The sequence below is a fragment of the Siniperca chuatsi genome, linkage group LG20 (assembly GCF_020085105.1).
Source record: "Siniperca chuatsi isolate FFG_IHB_CAS linkage group LG20, ASM2008510v1, whole genome shotgun sequence".
NCBI lineage: Eukaryota > Metazoa > Chordata > Actinopteri > Centrarchiformes > Sinipercidae > Siniperca > Siniperca chuatsi.
The window spans coordinates 19,767,137-19,779,749 of NC_058061.1; the positions used below are offsets into that span (position 1 = coordinate 19,767,137).

General features: G+C 41.6%; 1 protein-coding gene across 2 annotated transcripts in view; it reads left to right on the top strand.

The window, feature by feature from the left end:
* cacna1g (calcium channel, voltage-dependent, T type, alpha 1G subunit) overlaps positions 1–12,613 on the top strand; it is a 258,783-nt gene that overhangs the window by 142,599 nt on the left and 103,571 nt on the right. For both annotated transcript variants that reach the window (XM_044179327.1, XM_044179328.1), the window contains exons 7-10: positions 3,049–3,343; positions 3,926–4,018; positions 4,129–5,035; positions 5,810–6,243. In XM_044179327.1, the coding sequence (XP_044035262.1) occupies positions 3,049–3,343; positions 3,926–4,018; positions 4,129–5,035; positions 5,810–6,243 (1,729 nt within the window). The remainder of the gene's footprint in view (positions 1–3,048; positions 3,344–3,925; positions 4,019–4,128; positions 5,036–5,809; positions 6,244–12,613) is intronic.

The following is a 12,613-nucleotide window of genomic DNA, read 5'->3' on the forward strand; positions in this document are numbered from 1 at the left end:
CACTTCAACTGAGAGGGAAATATTGTACTACATTTGTATTGCACTAGGTTTATTTGAAAGCTGTAGCTACTTGTTACTGTTCAGATTGAAATTTTCCATACAAAACACATGATGCTGTTTTTACTTAATGATCTGACTACTTCTTCCACTACTAACAATAGATTTAATAGATTACTAAAGGATAATTCTTTTTACCTTTATTTATTCAGGGAGGCTTCAGCGAGGCTTGGATCTTATTTTAGGTTTAGGTTTCACTATTGCTTCTGTTCATTGTTGATGACATTGTACCTCACCAAAGTAATTGCTGAGATCTGAAAAACGTGGCTACATTGCTAAAAGAGTAGTGGATGAATGGGGCAAGAAACACGAGCAGTCATACAATCATACAGGTTTTAAATAAACCACCAAGTTACCAAACTTATTTGGAAGAGAAAACAAAGGCAAACCGTAAAATTATTACCCAAACTTTCCGTTGTAAGGTAGTTTACAGACCCACTTCTTGGTTCAACTTTGACCTACTGTATTTACTGTGGTTGTATGCGCTATGTTCCTGTGCAATGAAGGATTCTTACCAACATTTTGGCTGCGAAAAGAAGACCAAAGTTTTAATAAACCAGAATTATCCTTTTATATGGTCAAAGGAAGATATTGAAAAAGATACAGAACATCAGAACAAACATGGCTATGCTCAAAAAGTGCTTATACTTATGCCAGTATTGGCCTTCAAGAACCTTTATTGGTCAAATTTGTATTTGTTCCAAACATGCACAAGGTGAGTGGATTTATTTATTTATTATTTTCCTAATGGAGCTGAGATAGACAACACAGATGAGACTGCAAACAGGTCTACAGGAGGCCAAGGTAAAACTGTGGAGTAGATCTTGACCCCACACACTAAACTAGGTCATGCACTAAAGTCAATGAGGTAAGCGATTATAGAGTCTCATCACAGTGATGAATGGGAAAGCGACATGCCCTGGAATAATGAGAAAAACCCCATGCCGCCCATGGTATATGGAACATGGGCACCCATGACTTATTCATGTTCCCTGTGTCATCCTGGCTTCATTACTCTCTATAGGATTTATTACATCTCACAGCTGTAATTTAAGTTCATGCATAATGGCTTTGGTGAGCTGGCATATTTTTTTGTCATCATCCTCAATTTTTAGACCTTCTCATATCATAAGGTCTGTATTCCTGAGTCAGATGAATGGCATTTCTGGCTCTACATCCAAAGTCATAAACACGTGTTTTTTTCGCCTGCTTCAATTTCTCTTGAAACCATATAGCTGACACATATTTTAGTGCTAGCAAAGTAACAGCTGTTTACTGTTAAGTGGGTTGACAGTGACTCTTTATTAGACTGATTGAGAATATGTGAGAGCACCCGTTAGGAACCACATCCCATGCGTCATTTTGGGGTGCGATAAATCAAATGTGTTTCATACTAAGCTGATCTGACCAATAAGTGTTCTTCTAGATCATCCCAAAGTGTGAAACAGCTTTTAAGAATGTATAAATAAATACGTAAGTGCGAGGTGGTCCTGAAGTGGAAAAGGACTGGTCTAGTACCACTAAATATCTGAGGCTACTATGCAATTAATAAAGCGCCCCAGCTGAACGTGTGTTGACAGACAAGCCAGATATCACACAATGACCAGACACACATACCAGTTATTCCAAACAGTAGAGTACTCTGTAACAGCCAAGAGGTGGTGTGCTCATCTTACACAATGCACACAGGGGTCTCCCCAGCCATTTGGCCCCAGGTTAGTCAACACAGTTACAGCTGGCTTCACTGATTAGTTCCTCCTATCTATTTGAAGGAGTGTTAATCAGTGAAATCAGCTGCTGTAGGATTTGCATGGAATTAAAACCTGCAGACTTTAGGCCTTCAAAGTTGATCCACTTAAAATCCTATTCAATGTATGCCAAAATTAAAAGGCAGACCCATCTTTTTATATGAACACATCCAGCCATTTTAACTGCCTCAGCTTGGGTGAAGAACAAATTTTTAACCTGCAACATGTGATTTAGCTTTTAATGCTTTCCTATCCTTGTGCCAAGATGTTTTGTGCTTTCACTTCATGTAGCTGCTTGAATTTCTACATTGTTTTTGTGAAATGTACAAGAATTCTTGCTCAGTATTGTTATCAATCGTGTCTATTTATTATTTTATGCAAAGTGTTTCAGTATGCCTCAGTTTGTTGCACTTGAGGGTACCCAAGGGTATCTTTTTGCGCTTTATTTTAGTGGTTAGGCATATATTAAAGTGAGATTATGTAACTTTTAAAGGAATAAATAACATATTCCTGATTTTATTAATGAAGTTTAATTCATAAGAAATAAAATGCCCCCTTGCTCATTTCAATACACTCAGTAGTTTTTCCAATACAGTCTTACTTGGTCTGGTATGACCAGTAGCTTAAGGTGACTAATGTTAGCTAATGTTTCCAAATGTTAGATAGATATTGTTGTGTAATTGACATTACTGGGTCAGTTTATTGCCCTGCAGTGGGTATCAGGCTGTGTCGTCATAAATCTACTGAGCCCACTGACAAGTGACACCATTCTCTTGCCCTGACTTAACTTACCTTTAAGTTACCTTTAACTCCTACTCTGACCCAAGCAAAGAACGGATATTCTGCGACATGACCCTGCCTTATATCTTCATTGTATCTGCTTAGGCTAAACTACAGTGGCTAGCCCCACTGGCTTGATAGGCAACTGTGTGAATGTCATGGTCCACTCAGTTGTCCAACCACCATGCATATCTGGTTCCTCTATAGGCACTAGATAGCATCCCCACTCGTATGAGAAACTTTTCCTGAATTATGTCCCTTGACATCATTACATTGCTTTAGCATGTCATACATATATAAATTTATTTATTTATATATAATGTTTTATCACAAAAATGTTCTTGTTCATGTTTTGACCAATCCACTTCCATTTCTACACATCTCTCAATAAATGTGTCTATTCTGAAGTTCAGTATAAATCAGTAGGCTAAACCCTGCAATATCCTCTTTTTCTTCACCAAAGCCCTCTCTCCGTGGAGTTAGGGAAGTACTACCACACTGAAAATGACGACGAGAACCCCTTCATCTGCTCTCAGCCCCGAGGGAACGGCGTGAGAGACTGCAGCTCGGTGCCCAAGATGTACGAGGAAGGAGGCCTGCAGTGCAACCTGGACATGTACTCTTACAATAGCACTGACAACACCACCTGCGTCAACTGGAACCAGTACTACACCAACTGCTCTGCTGGTCTGGTCAACCCCTTCAAGGGAGCCATCAACTTCGACAACATCTGTTATGCTTGGATAGCCATATTTCAGGTAAGACAGCTATTCACATCTGCAAGTTATGGATGAACAACTGGACCAAAAAAGTAGTCAGTTTGTTAGCCACAAGATTTTGCAATGAGGCACATACTGTATGGTTTGGCTGACGTGCAACCCATAATACAAGATGGAGACGAAGCCTAATTGCCCCAGCGGCTGGTGTATCAGAGAAATAGGGCTTACAGGATTAGCAGGTCACCACAGCCACACCACTAGACTGCAGCCTCATTTTTCCACACCATTTGTTTGCTATTTCCACATCATCTAAAAAGCCTTTTGTTGGATTGTTCATTCATTGCTGTCTAGCTGAGGGGGGTAATTTTGGAGGACGAAAGCCAGATTGGAGATGAGTTCTCCCATAAGTCTGGCCGCTGCTCTGGTTTGCCTGTGTAGGGTAAAACACACAAGTGAAATGTTGAGGATTAATCTTATGCTGAGTCTTGGTATTTGGAACACGCTGGACTGTGAAATATGACCTCTTTTAATTCCTATTTTTAATTCTACTCTTTGTTTGGTTTCTTCTTTTATTTGTTGTTTTTTTTTTGTCTCTATATTATTGCCTGTGTTCCTCTTCAGGTGATCACTCTGGAGGGCTGGGTGGACATCATGTACTTTGTGATGGATGCTCACTCGTTCTACAACTTCATCTACTTCATCCTACTCATCATTGTAAGTGCCACCAGCTGTGTGCATGTTAGTCTGCTGATGATTGACCAAGTGGGTCAGCGTCCATTGTGAGTGTGTGAATAACAATGTTATCTACCCCTCCTTGTCCTTAGATTGGCTCATTCTTCATGATCAACCTGTGCCTGGTGGTCATCGCAACTCAGTTCTCAGAGACTAAGCAGAGGGAGAGTCAGCTGATGAAGGAGCAGCGGGTGCGCTTCATGTCCAACGCTAGCACTCTGGCCTCCGTCTCCGAGCCGGGCTCCTGCTACGACGAGCTGCTCAAGTACCTGGTTCACATCATCCGCAAGGGGGCCAAACAAGTGGCCCATATCTGCAGGCTCCTGGCACGCCGTGCCGGGCTCAACATCGCCGCCTCTCCCCCAGCCACAGAGCCCCAACGCAGCCAGAGAAGGAGAAGGAAGTCCTCCAGGCAGGGATCTGTGTCAGTTCATCACATGATGCACCATCATCACCACCACCACCACCACTACCACCTGAGGAATGGCAGTGTGAGGGGAAGGGGGAGCATCCGGTGTCTGGAGGGTAGGGATGTGGAGGCAGGTGCTTATAACAACAACGGAGGGGCTCTTGTACCCACCACTGGCACTGGGCACCTTGCTTTAGCCCCACCGCCTTCAGTAACAGCAGCCACCTCTGATACAAACCTGGCCACTTTGTCCAATCCTGCTGCGGGATCTGCAGATTCATCTTCAGTTCGCAGTGTATTCCACACAGAAACTCTTCACTGTACCCCCTCGCCTACCAACCTGGGGCCAACCCTGGGCTCCTTCTCCCTAGCCCCGGCTCCCATGTCCAGAGCCATGAAGAGGAACTCTGTACCCTTTGCGGCTCCAGGGCCTAAGAACTACCCCACTCTGCAGGCTCGAGCCCTGGCAGAGTCCAGACGAGGGAGTGTTGCAGCCAGCACTCTGACTAACATCAACTTCAACCTGAATATCCCACCCATGCCCCTGGAGAGACGACCATCGAGCCTGGTGGACACACACACTCCCACAGGTAGACAAATCACAACAAACTAACGGGGATGTGGTAACAGATACATGCCATCGAAAATCATGATCGTAAATACAGTCAAAAACTTGGAAAGCAGCAGCAGCATGAGCAGCATTCCTTTGAGTTAGCTGTGGTGGATAGTTTGCTGTGCTGAGCATTCACATTAAGTAAAAACTGGAAGGCATACTGGGGTTTGAAAATAAGAGTATCTCTCTCAGTCAGAATCAGTGTTTAATTTCCATATCAGTGTTGAAAAAAATCAAGTAAAATGCCACTGGAAGTGTTCCTTTTTCTGCAATCACCTATTTGGTTGAGTACGGTATCGATTTGTCGTGAATTAAGTCTCAAACTATAACACTGTCCAGAGTGGGGTTTTTTTCTGTGAGAAGCAGAAAGAGTGCTAATTACAGTCAGTAAATGTTAATCCCTCATGTGCAAGCTCCTAGCCAGCTTCGTCTGCCCCTAGCCAAGTTCTAAAAGGCAGTGGACTCAACAAAAGTCAGGCCAGGTCTGTTCAGGTTGTACAGATGGTGGAAATGCTGGCATCCTGCCATACAGGCCACAGCACAGCCTGTAGAGACAAGCCATTACTCATACAGCACACACTGCCCATCACCATCAAACACACTCCCTCTGACACACACGCAACTGTCCAAAAATGTTGTTGTTCACAACAGATCTCTTTCATTGGATTTGACAATTTGTCTAAACCACTTCATTTATGTAATTTATCACAATCACGCTGATTTCACTGCTGTTCCCTTCTCTTTGTCTCAGTTTCTCTATCTGACCTTTTTCACTCGGCTGCAGCCCAGCTCTCCTGCCAGCTGTCGGCTCGTGACCTCAGCACCACCAGCAGTGCCATGGACACAGCCGCTTTGACATTTGACCCCGAGAGTTGCCCCTACTGCGACAAGGCCATAGCCATCGATTCAGAGGGTGGCACTGAGGGAAACGAGACCCCCGGAGACTCTGACAGTGAGGGCGTATATGAGTTCACCCAGGACCTCCACCACAGGGACAGAAGAGACAGCCGGCAGCCCAAGAAGAAGCACTGTAGGCTGGGCAAAACAGCAGCGAAGGTCGTTCACTTCTGGAGGCTGGTGTGCGACACATTCAGGAAGATTGTGGACAGCAAGTACTTTGGACAAGGGATTATGATCGCCATTCTGATCAATACTCTGAGCATGGGGATCGAGTACCATGAGCAGGTTAGTGCACGTGTGTTTCTGTGTGAGTGCGTGAAGTTGAATGCAGCTGTTGTATGGTGCTCCATTGAGGTAGTAGCAAACCTGAATGCCTACGCAAAGTTCACAGTGGGAATATACAGTTGTGCATAATGGGCAGTCAGATGGGACCGAATGAAAGATTGTTAGAAGGTATCAGTTTAACTTAGATCCTCTGTGCACGTGTATGTCATTCTGTGTGATTGTGTAAGCTACACAGCTCCCACAGGCCCTACTGGAATTCCTGATGTCTCTCTCTGGTCTCGTTTGTTTACACAAGCGTAATTACAGCCATGTGAGAGAGAAAACGGAAATGAGAGAGTATGAGAGACAGAGGACACGGAGAGAGACAGAGAGAGAGAGAGAAAGAGGAACGGGGGTGATTTAACGGGTGAGGAAGGCCCCACAACATCTGACAGAGATTTTCTCTCTTTCTTTCATTCTCAATCTGCAGTGTTTTACTCTTGGGTTTCTTTCTCTTTGACCCCAGTTACAGCTGATATTAACATGCAATCTGTATCAGAACAGTTTATCTGGATTAGGAAAAAGGCATGTTAATGCAAGGTGTAAAGTTGATCGACCAGACCACATCTGGAGGTCGTTTGGAGTGCATTGTGATTGGATCTCAGCCAGGTGTGAATGCAACCTGTACAATCTTAAGAAAAGTATCCGCCCAACAAGTTGAAAAGTCACTGAATTCCACCTGACCCTACTATCTCAAGCTGCCTGACCAAAAGCTACAGATGACCTCTGCACCTTTGCACCTGCACAAAAAAAAGTATAGTGCATACAACAGCATTACTTCCCTTAACCTAGGACATGGGTCTTTGTTGGCAAGTCTGCTAGCCCCACCTAAATTGCATAATAAAATCAGATTACAACATGGGCATACAATAGTAAGAGAATACTTAATACCAACATATCTAGATATAGACCAGATGTAATAAATTGAAGTATGAGGTTGAATAAGTAGTAGATCTGAGGTAAGAAAATACAATACTTCAGAGACTGTGATGTCTGGTGGCAATTATGGATACTACTTTTTCTCTACCGATACCAACTCTGATATCTAAACAAAGGTTATAATACAATACAAATCCAATACCAGTACTCTTATTCCTACATTTGATTTCTATAACCTCCCTGCATTCAAAATCTTATTTAAAGTTCCCCTCCACGTTTTAAAGTATGTTTAATGATTAAGGATTAATATTTTGTTTAACATGGTTAAAGTAAAAAGTAAAAAAAAAAAAAAAAAATCTGAAAATGGGCTTGAAGCACATCTACTCTTTCTCCCTTGTTGAAAGATTCTGTATCTCTAAATTCTCCGCCCACCACCGCAAACTGTTAGGTTGACCGGTGCCGGTGAGAGAGCATGGATGTGGGTGAGAGACATACATCCATGGTGAGAGAGTGGTGCGCGACAAGATGGCTAGAGTTAGAGGAAACATCGGAGAGATTCAGCCATACATGTGTGAGCCTCAGTCAGGCCCAGATGAGTTATGCACTGTTATGCACCAAAAACCAACTAGCATGAGTATCAGAATGGTAAGTGCTGTTTGTTAGCTTGTAACTGGCAGTGGCTGACACAGCGTTAGTGGTTGTGAAACATACAATAATATCTGCTACATTGTTAGAGTGTTTTCACATTGTTATTACTTAACGTTAGTAGATAGTGAAAGGAAGCTGCAGGGTCTGGTTTACATCCAAAATAGCACATTCTACCATGTTTGTTGTCACTATGCTAACATAGTGTAAGCTAGTAGTAACATAGTAGTGTAGTGTAGTGCAAGCTAACTTGGTGCAAACTCTCACTCTCTGTACTGACAAGTCCACTCTGCACTGGAGGTTTCAGGTTTCTTTGCCAGTGGCATTGCGATTGGCTTTCGAATTTGTGCCGTACCAAATTTAGCTTGCCGGAAGTACGTCTGAATCTCAGATTTTTGGAAAGTGTACAGACATCTCCCCCCATCAGTAGAGGAATGTGAAAACACCTCTCTAGTGACAAACCTTTCACAGATACTAGTCAGTAAAGTCAAGGTCTGACATTTTAGGGGACTTAAACATAAGAAAAACACATTTTTGGGTACTTTAAACACAATTTACTTAAAGTATCAAAAGTAAAAATTCTCATTCTGCAGAAAAATGGTCCCTGTCAGTATTTTACTATTATATATGATGTTTTTGGATTAATATTACTGCTGCATCAATGTGTATGTTGCATTTTACTGCTGTAGATGTTTAAGGTTGTGCTAATTTTAACTACTTTATATGCTGTTGGGTAGTTTAATCTACAGCAATGCATCATATTCTATAAGATCATCATATGTTTATAGTGTCGCTGTCCTGTGAGAACCACGTATCAAGTCAACTTTTCATGAGCACAGAAAAACAACCCTGTTTTCAGCTTTGTTGATGATGCATTTTCCAGCTAATCCTACTTTTTAAGTTAAATAGTTTATTTAGCTTAAGAAGTAGCAGAATTTTCTCAACCCACAAAGGAACACTTAATCCTTAATCCTTCAATTTATCCGAAAATTTCAAAATCACCAAATTGAAAATTTGTAATCTGAAAACTAACTAGTAACTAAAGCTGTCAGACAAATGTAGTGGAGTAATAAGTAACAATATTTGCCTCTGAGATATATCGGAATAAAAGTATAAAGTAGCATAAAATGGAAATATTCAAGTAAAGTACAAGTACCTCGAATTTGTACTTAACTACAGTACTTGAGTAAATGTTCTTAGTTACATTCCACCACTGCTGGCAGCACTTGTTACGAAAAGATCAACGTCAGCAGTAACTTGAGACACAATGTGTTTTATTCAACATATTCTCATTCCCAGGGCTTCAAATACCGACGTTTTGTCACGCCCCTCGGCGTTGTATAAACACGCACAAGGCAAAAGTATGGTTAGGTTAGGTAACTACTTGGTTAGGCAGTAGGAAGTCACGTGACATGTAATACGTCTTTCTGGCAGCCCTGTGCATCTGTAAACAGATGCTAAAGGGTACCTTGTTCGTCTTTATATGACGCCCCGGGAATGAGAAAGGGCGGGTTTATTAACACAACGCCAAAACCACAAGCTTTTAACCAAAGTGGTTAACCACAGACAGGATTGAGATGTGAAACCTGGACTCTGGTGTCAAAGTCCTGCACTTTCCCTCACCCACCGCTTACTACGCCTCTTTCTACTGGTATCGTTCTTCTACTTACTTCCTGTGCATGGAGAAGATTTTCCTCCAATGTTCAAATGTATTTAATCGTGTTTTTTTTAAAGAATTTTCCTAGTGCAGGACTAAGTTTTGAGATTTTGTTAAAATCAAAAGTTAAATAACACTAGTAAAGTAAGTGACTGTGTGAAGTACTGTGTTTGTGTGTGTGTGTGTAGTAGGAGACTAAAGCCTGGCCAGGTTTTATGGGGTTACTTTCGGTCCCTGACCCAGTGCCTATAAACAAATCCAGATGCCAAATATCCTCAGCACACACACATACATTCACACACACACAGGAGGTTTTATAGCTTTCTAGTCTCCACCTTTGTTCAATCATTACTTTTCCTGACTCTTCTCCTTCTCTGTCTGCCCTTGCTCCTCCCTTTTTCTCCTTCTTTTCATTGTGATTCTGTTCCCTCTTCCCCTTTTTCCCTTCCTATGTTGTCTTCTTCCTCCCGCTCTTTTCCTTTTTCTTCCACTTCTCTTTTTCTTCTTTTTTCTTTTCCTCATTCTCTTTTCGCTTCCACCTCTCTTCTTATACCCTCCTTCTTTTCCTTATCTTCTTCCTCCCCCTCCTTCTTAGCTCACTCCTCTTAAGTGTATCCTCCTCTCTCTTTCAAGTGTTCCTTCCTAGTTTGGGTAACATGGATCCCTCTAGTCTCCAGACAGGCTGCTGAAAACTTTACTGAGATGCTTCATTGATTGCAAGCCCGTCGACATCCAGACGACACAAGGATCCCTAAGCCTCTGTTTGTCTCTGTAACTCTGTCCACATGGAGAGGCTGGGTTTCAATTTCCATACATCCTCCAGCCAAGTTTTCTGCTGGAGCTTTGCACACAGTGTGAACCTAGTGTAACTGCCACTTTAGGAGTAAGGTTGAGACAAGTCTTACCTACTGTGTTCAGTGCTACACAAGTTTAAAATCATCTTTCATCTGCACCCATCTGATAAACTCGATGTTAGCAACATTTTTTCATGTTTTATAGCAGTTTTTTATTTCATCCTGTGGGCACAGTTCAAACCGTGTTTCCAAAGCAAAGAGTGGATAACCTTGATCACATGTTGGAGGCGGTTTGTTCAAAATGCAATAATGCCGCTTTCACGCCATATGGGATGGATGGAAGAGATGAGAAAGATTCCCATATTTACAACTTGTAAGCGTTCATGTCACCGGACAACTCCACCACCAAGTCGGATATATTGGAGCTTTCCAGTTGTAATTACAAACTGAATGTTGACCTGAATAGTATTTACAAGCTGGTACGTGTCATAAGTATTGTGTTGCTAACAAACCAAAACTGAATAATAAAGTTGCATACCACCTTCGTAATAGACATATGCAGCAAGTTAGCCCTCAAAGGCCAACTTAGTGGCTAATACAACACTTCCTGCAGCTGCTTCACAGCGAAAGCATTTCCTCTTTTAAGTTGCTTCATTGCTGCACAAACCAAGTGCAAAATATTGATTGCTAATTCCTCAGATCTACACCAAAATCTGTTGATACTGAAACACCACAGGGGATCTGGGGTCTCGCGCCGTGGGTGGTACTTAAAAAAAAAAATAAATAAAAAGACGAAAACATCAGCCACATGTTAACACACACAATTCTTCATGCTGTATACCTATATGCAGCTTAAAAAAGGCATGTTATGAAAAAATGTTTAACCAATTTTTTCAAATGGGAAGACATTTTCCATCTTCTGTCCAGAGTCCTGAACCCGCCCCACACCTGCACAGCTCAGCATCGGACCCGACCGTCACCTGCAATTATCTCTAAATCAATTCTGATCCGACACGACCTCAAGCGTCATTATAAGACTCACGACCTGACCAGTAGCTTAATCAAATATTCTTCTGGGCAGTACAGGCAAAATCTGTAGGGCCGCACAACAAGGAACTACATAAATGTTAAAGAATTATTGGAGAAATAAATAAAATCAGTTACATCTTTTCCACATTTTCAGTAAATAATTTTCACTTGTGTTTCCTCCTGCTCAGAGCAACTTGATGGCACAGACTCCATTGTTTATTATATTTTATCGAGATTGAAGGACAGTTTCCGAACTTTATCCTTTTAGATGAATAATGACATAACACATAAATGAGGGTTTTCAAATATGGAGAAGAAGAGCAGAATTATTATTATATAGAGAAGATTATTATTATTTTGCTCATATTAACTGTGAAGTTTGCAGAATTACAACCGGTGCCGGTACCAATGCCAGTACCTGCCTGCTCACTGTCAGACTTTCAATATTTAAACATGAAAATGACAATATACATAAATAGAAAATAATTAACATACATTTTGAGACCCCCCTAAATTTGATTTTGACTTCTTCAGGGGGTCCTAGGTGTTAATTAGGGTGTTCAAGACCCCCCTGAGATGCCCCATATTTCACACACTGACTTTATGCTGTGGTCAAAGCAGCTCTACTGTATGTGTTTTGCAAATATCAGTTATTAAGCACGTGATGTCCAAACCTTTTGTTCATTCATTGTTCATCTGTCCTGTGCCCTAGGCAAGGTGGATGTATCATAGATGCCGTAATTGTTGCCATAATTCTTAATCTGTACACCTCTCTGATAGAGATAAACCCTCCTGTATATCATGTGCTAAATCTGAAAGTTTTCTGTTTGGGGAAAACTGTCTCTTTAAGAAATTGTGTTTCAGCTCTGTTGAGTGTGATAGCTTTTCGATCAAGTTGACCTGTTTTCCAGTCCCTATCTTGTTCTGTAAATGGATGATACACACACACACACACACACACACACACACACACACAATAGCTCTGATATTATGTATCATTCAGCTGCAAATAAGGTTGTGGAGTTCTGACTGTGTCTTCAGGAGACTTTGACAAGATGAAATATCCACCCCAACACGTACAAAGTGAATCAAACTTGTACGGCCAATCAATGTTTCTGTTGGCAATAATAATAAATACATATGCTGTGCTTATTAATCATGAATTATGCTGATAATGAACAGGATGGGTGTATCTGACAGAAAAGGGTATGTTGTCAATTTGTCACAAAGGTTTCTGCAGCTGCGTGTGTGGATTCCATATAACAATATTTTCCACTGCAGTTGATTTTTTTTCCAGCCAGGTTCATTTTAGTCTATTTCTCACCTG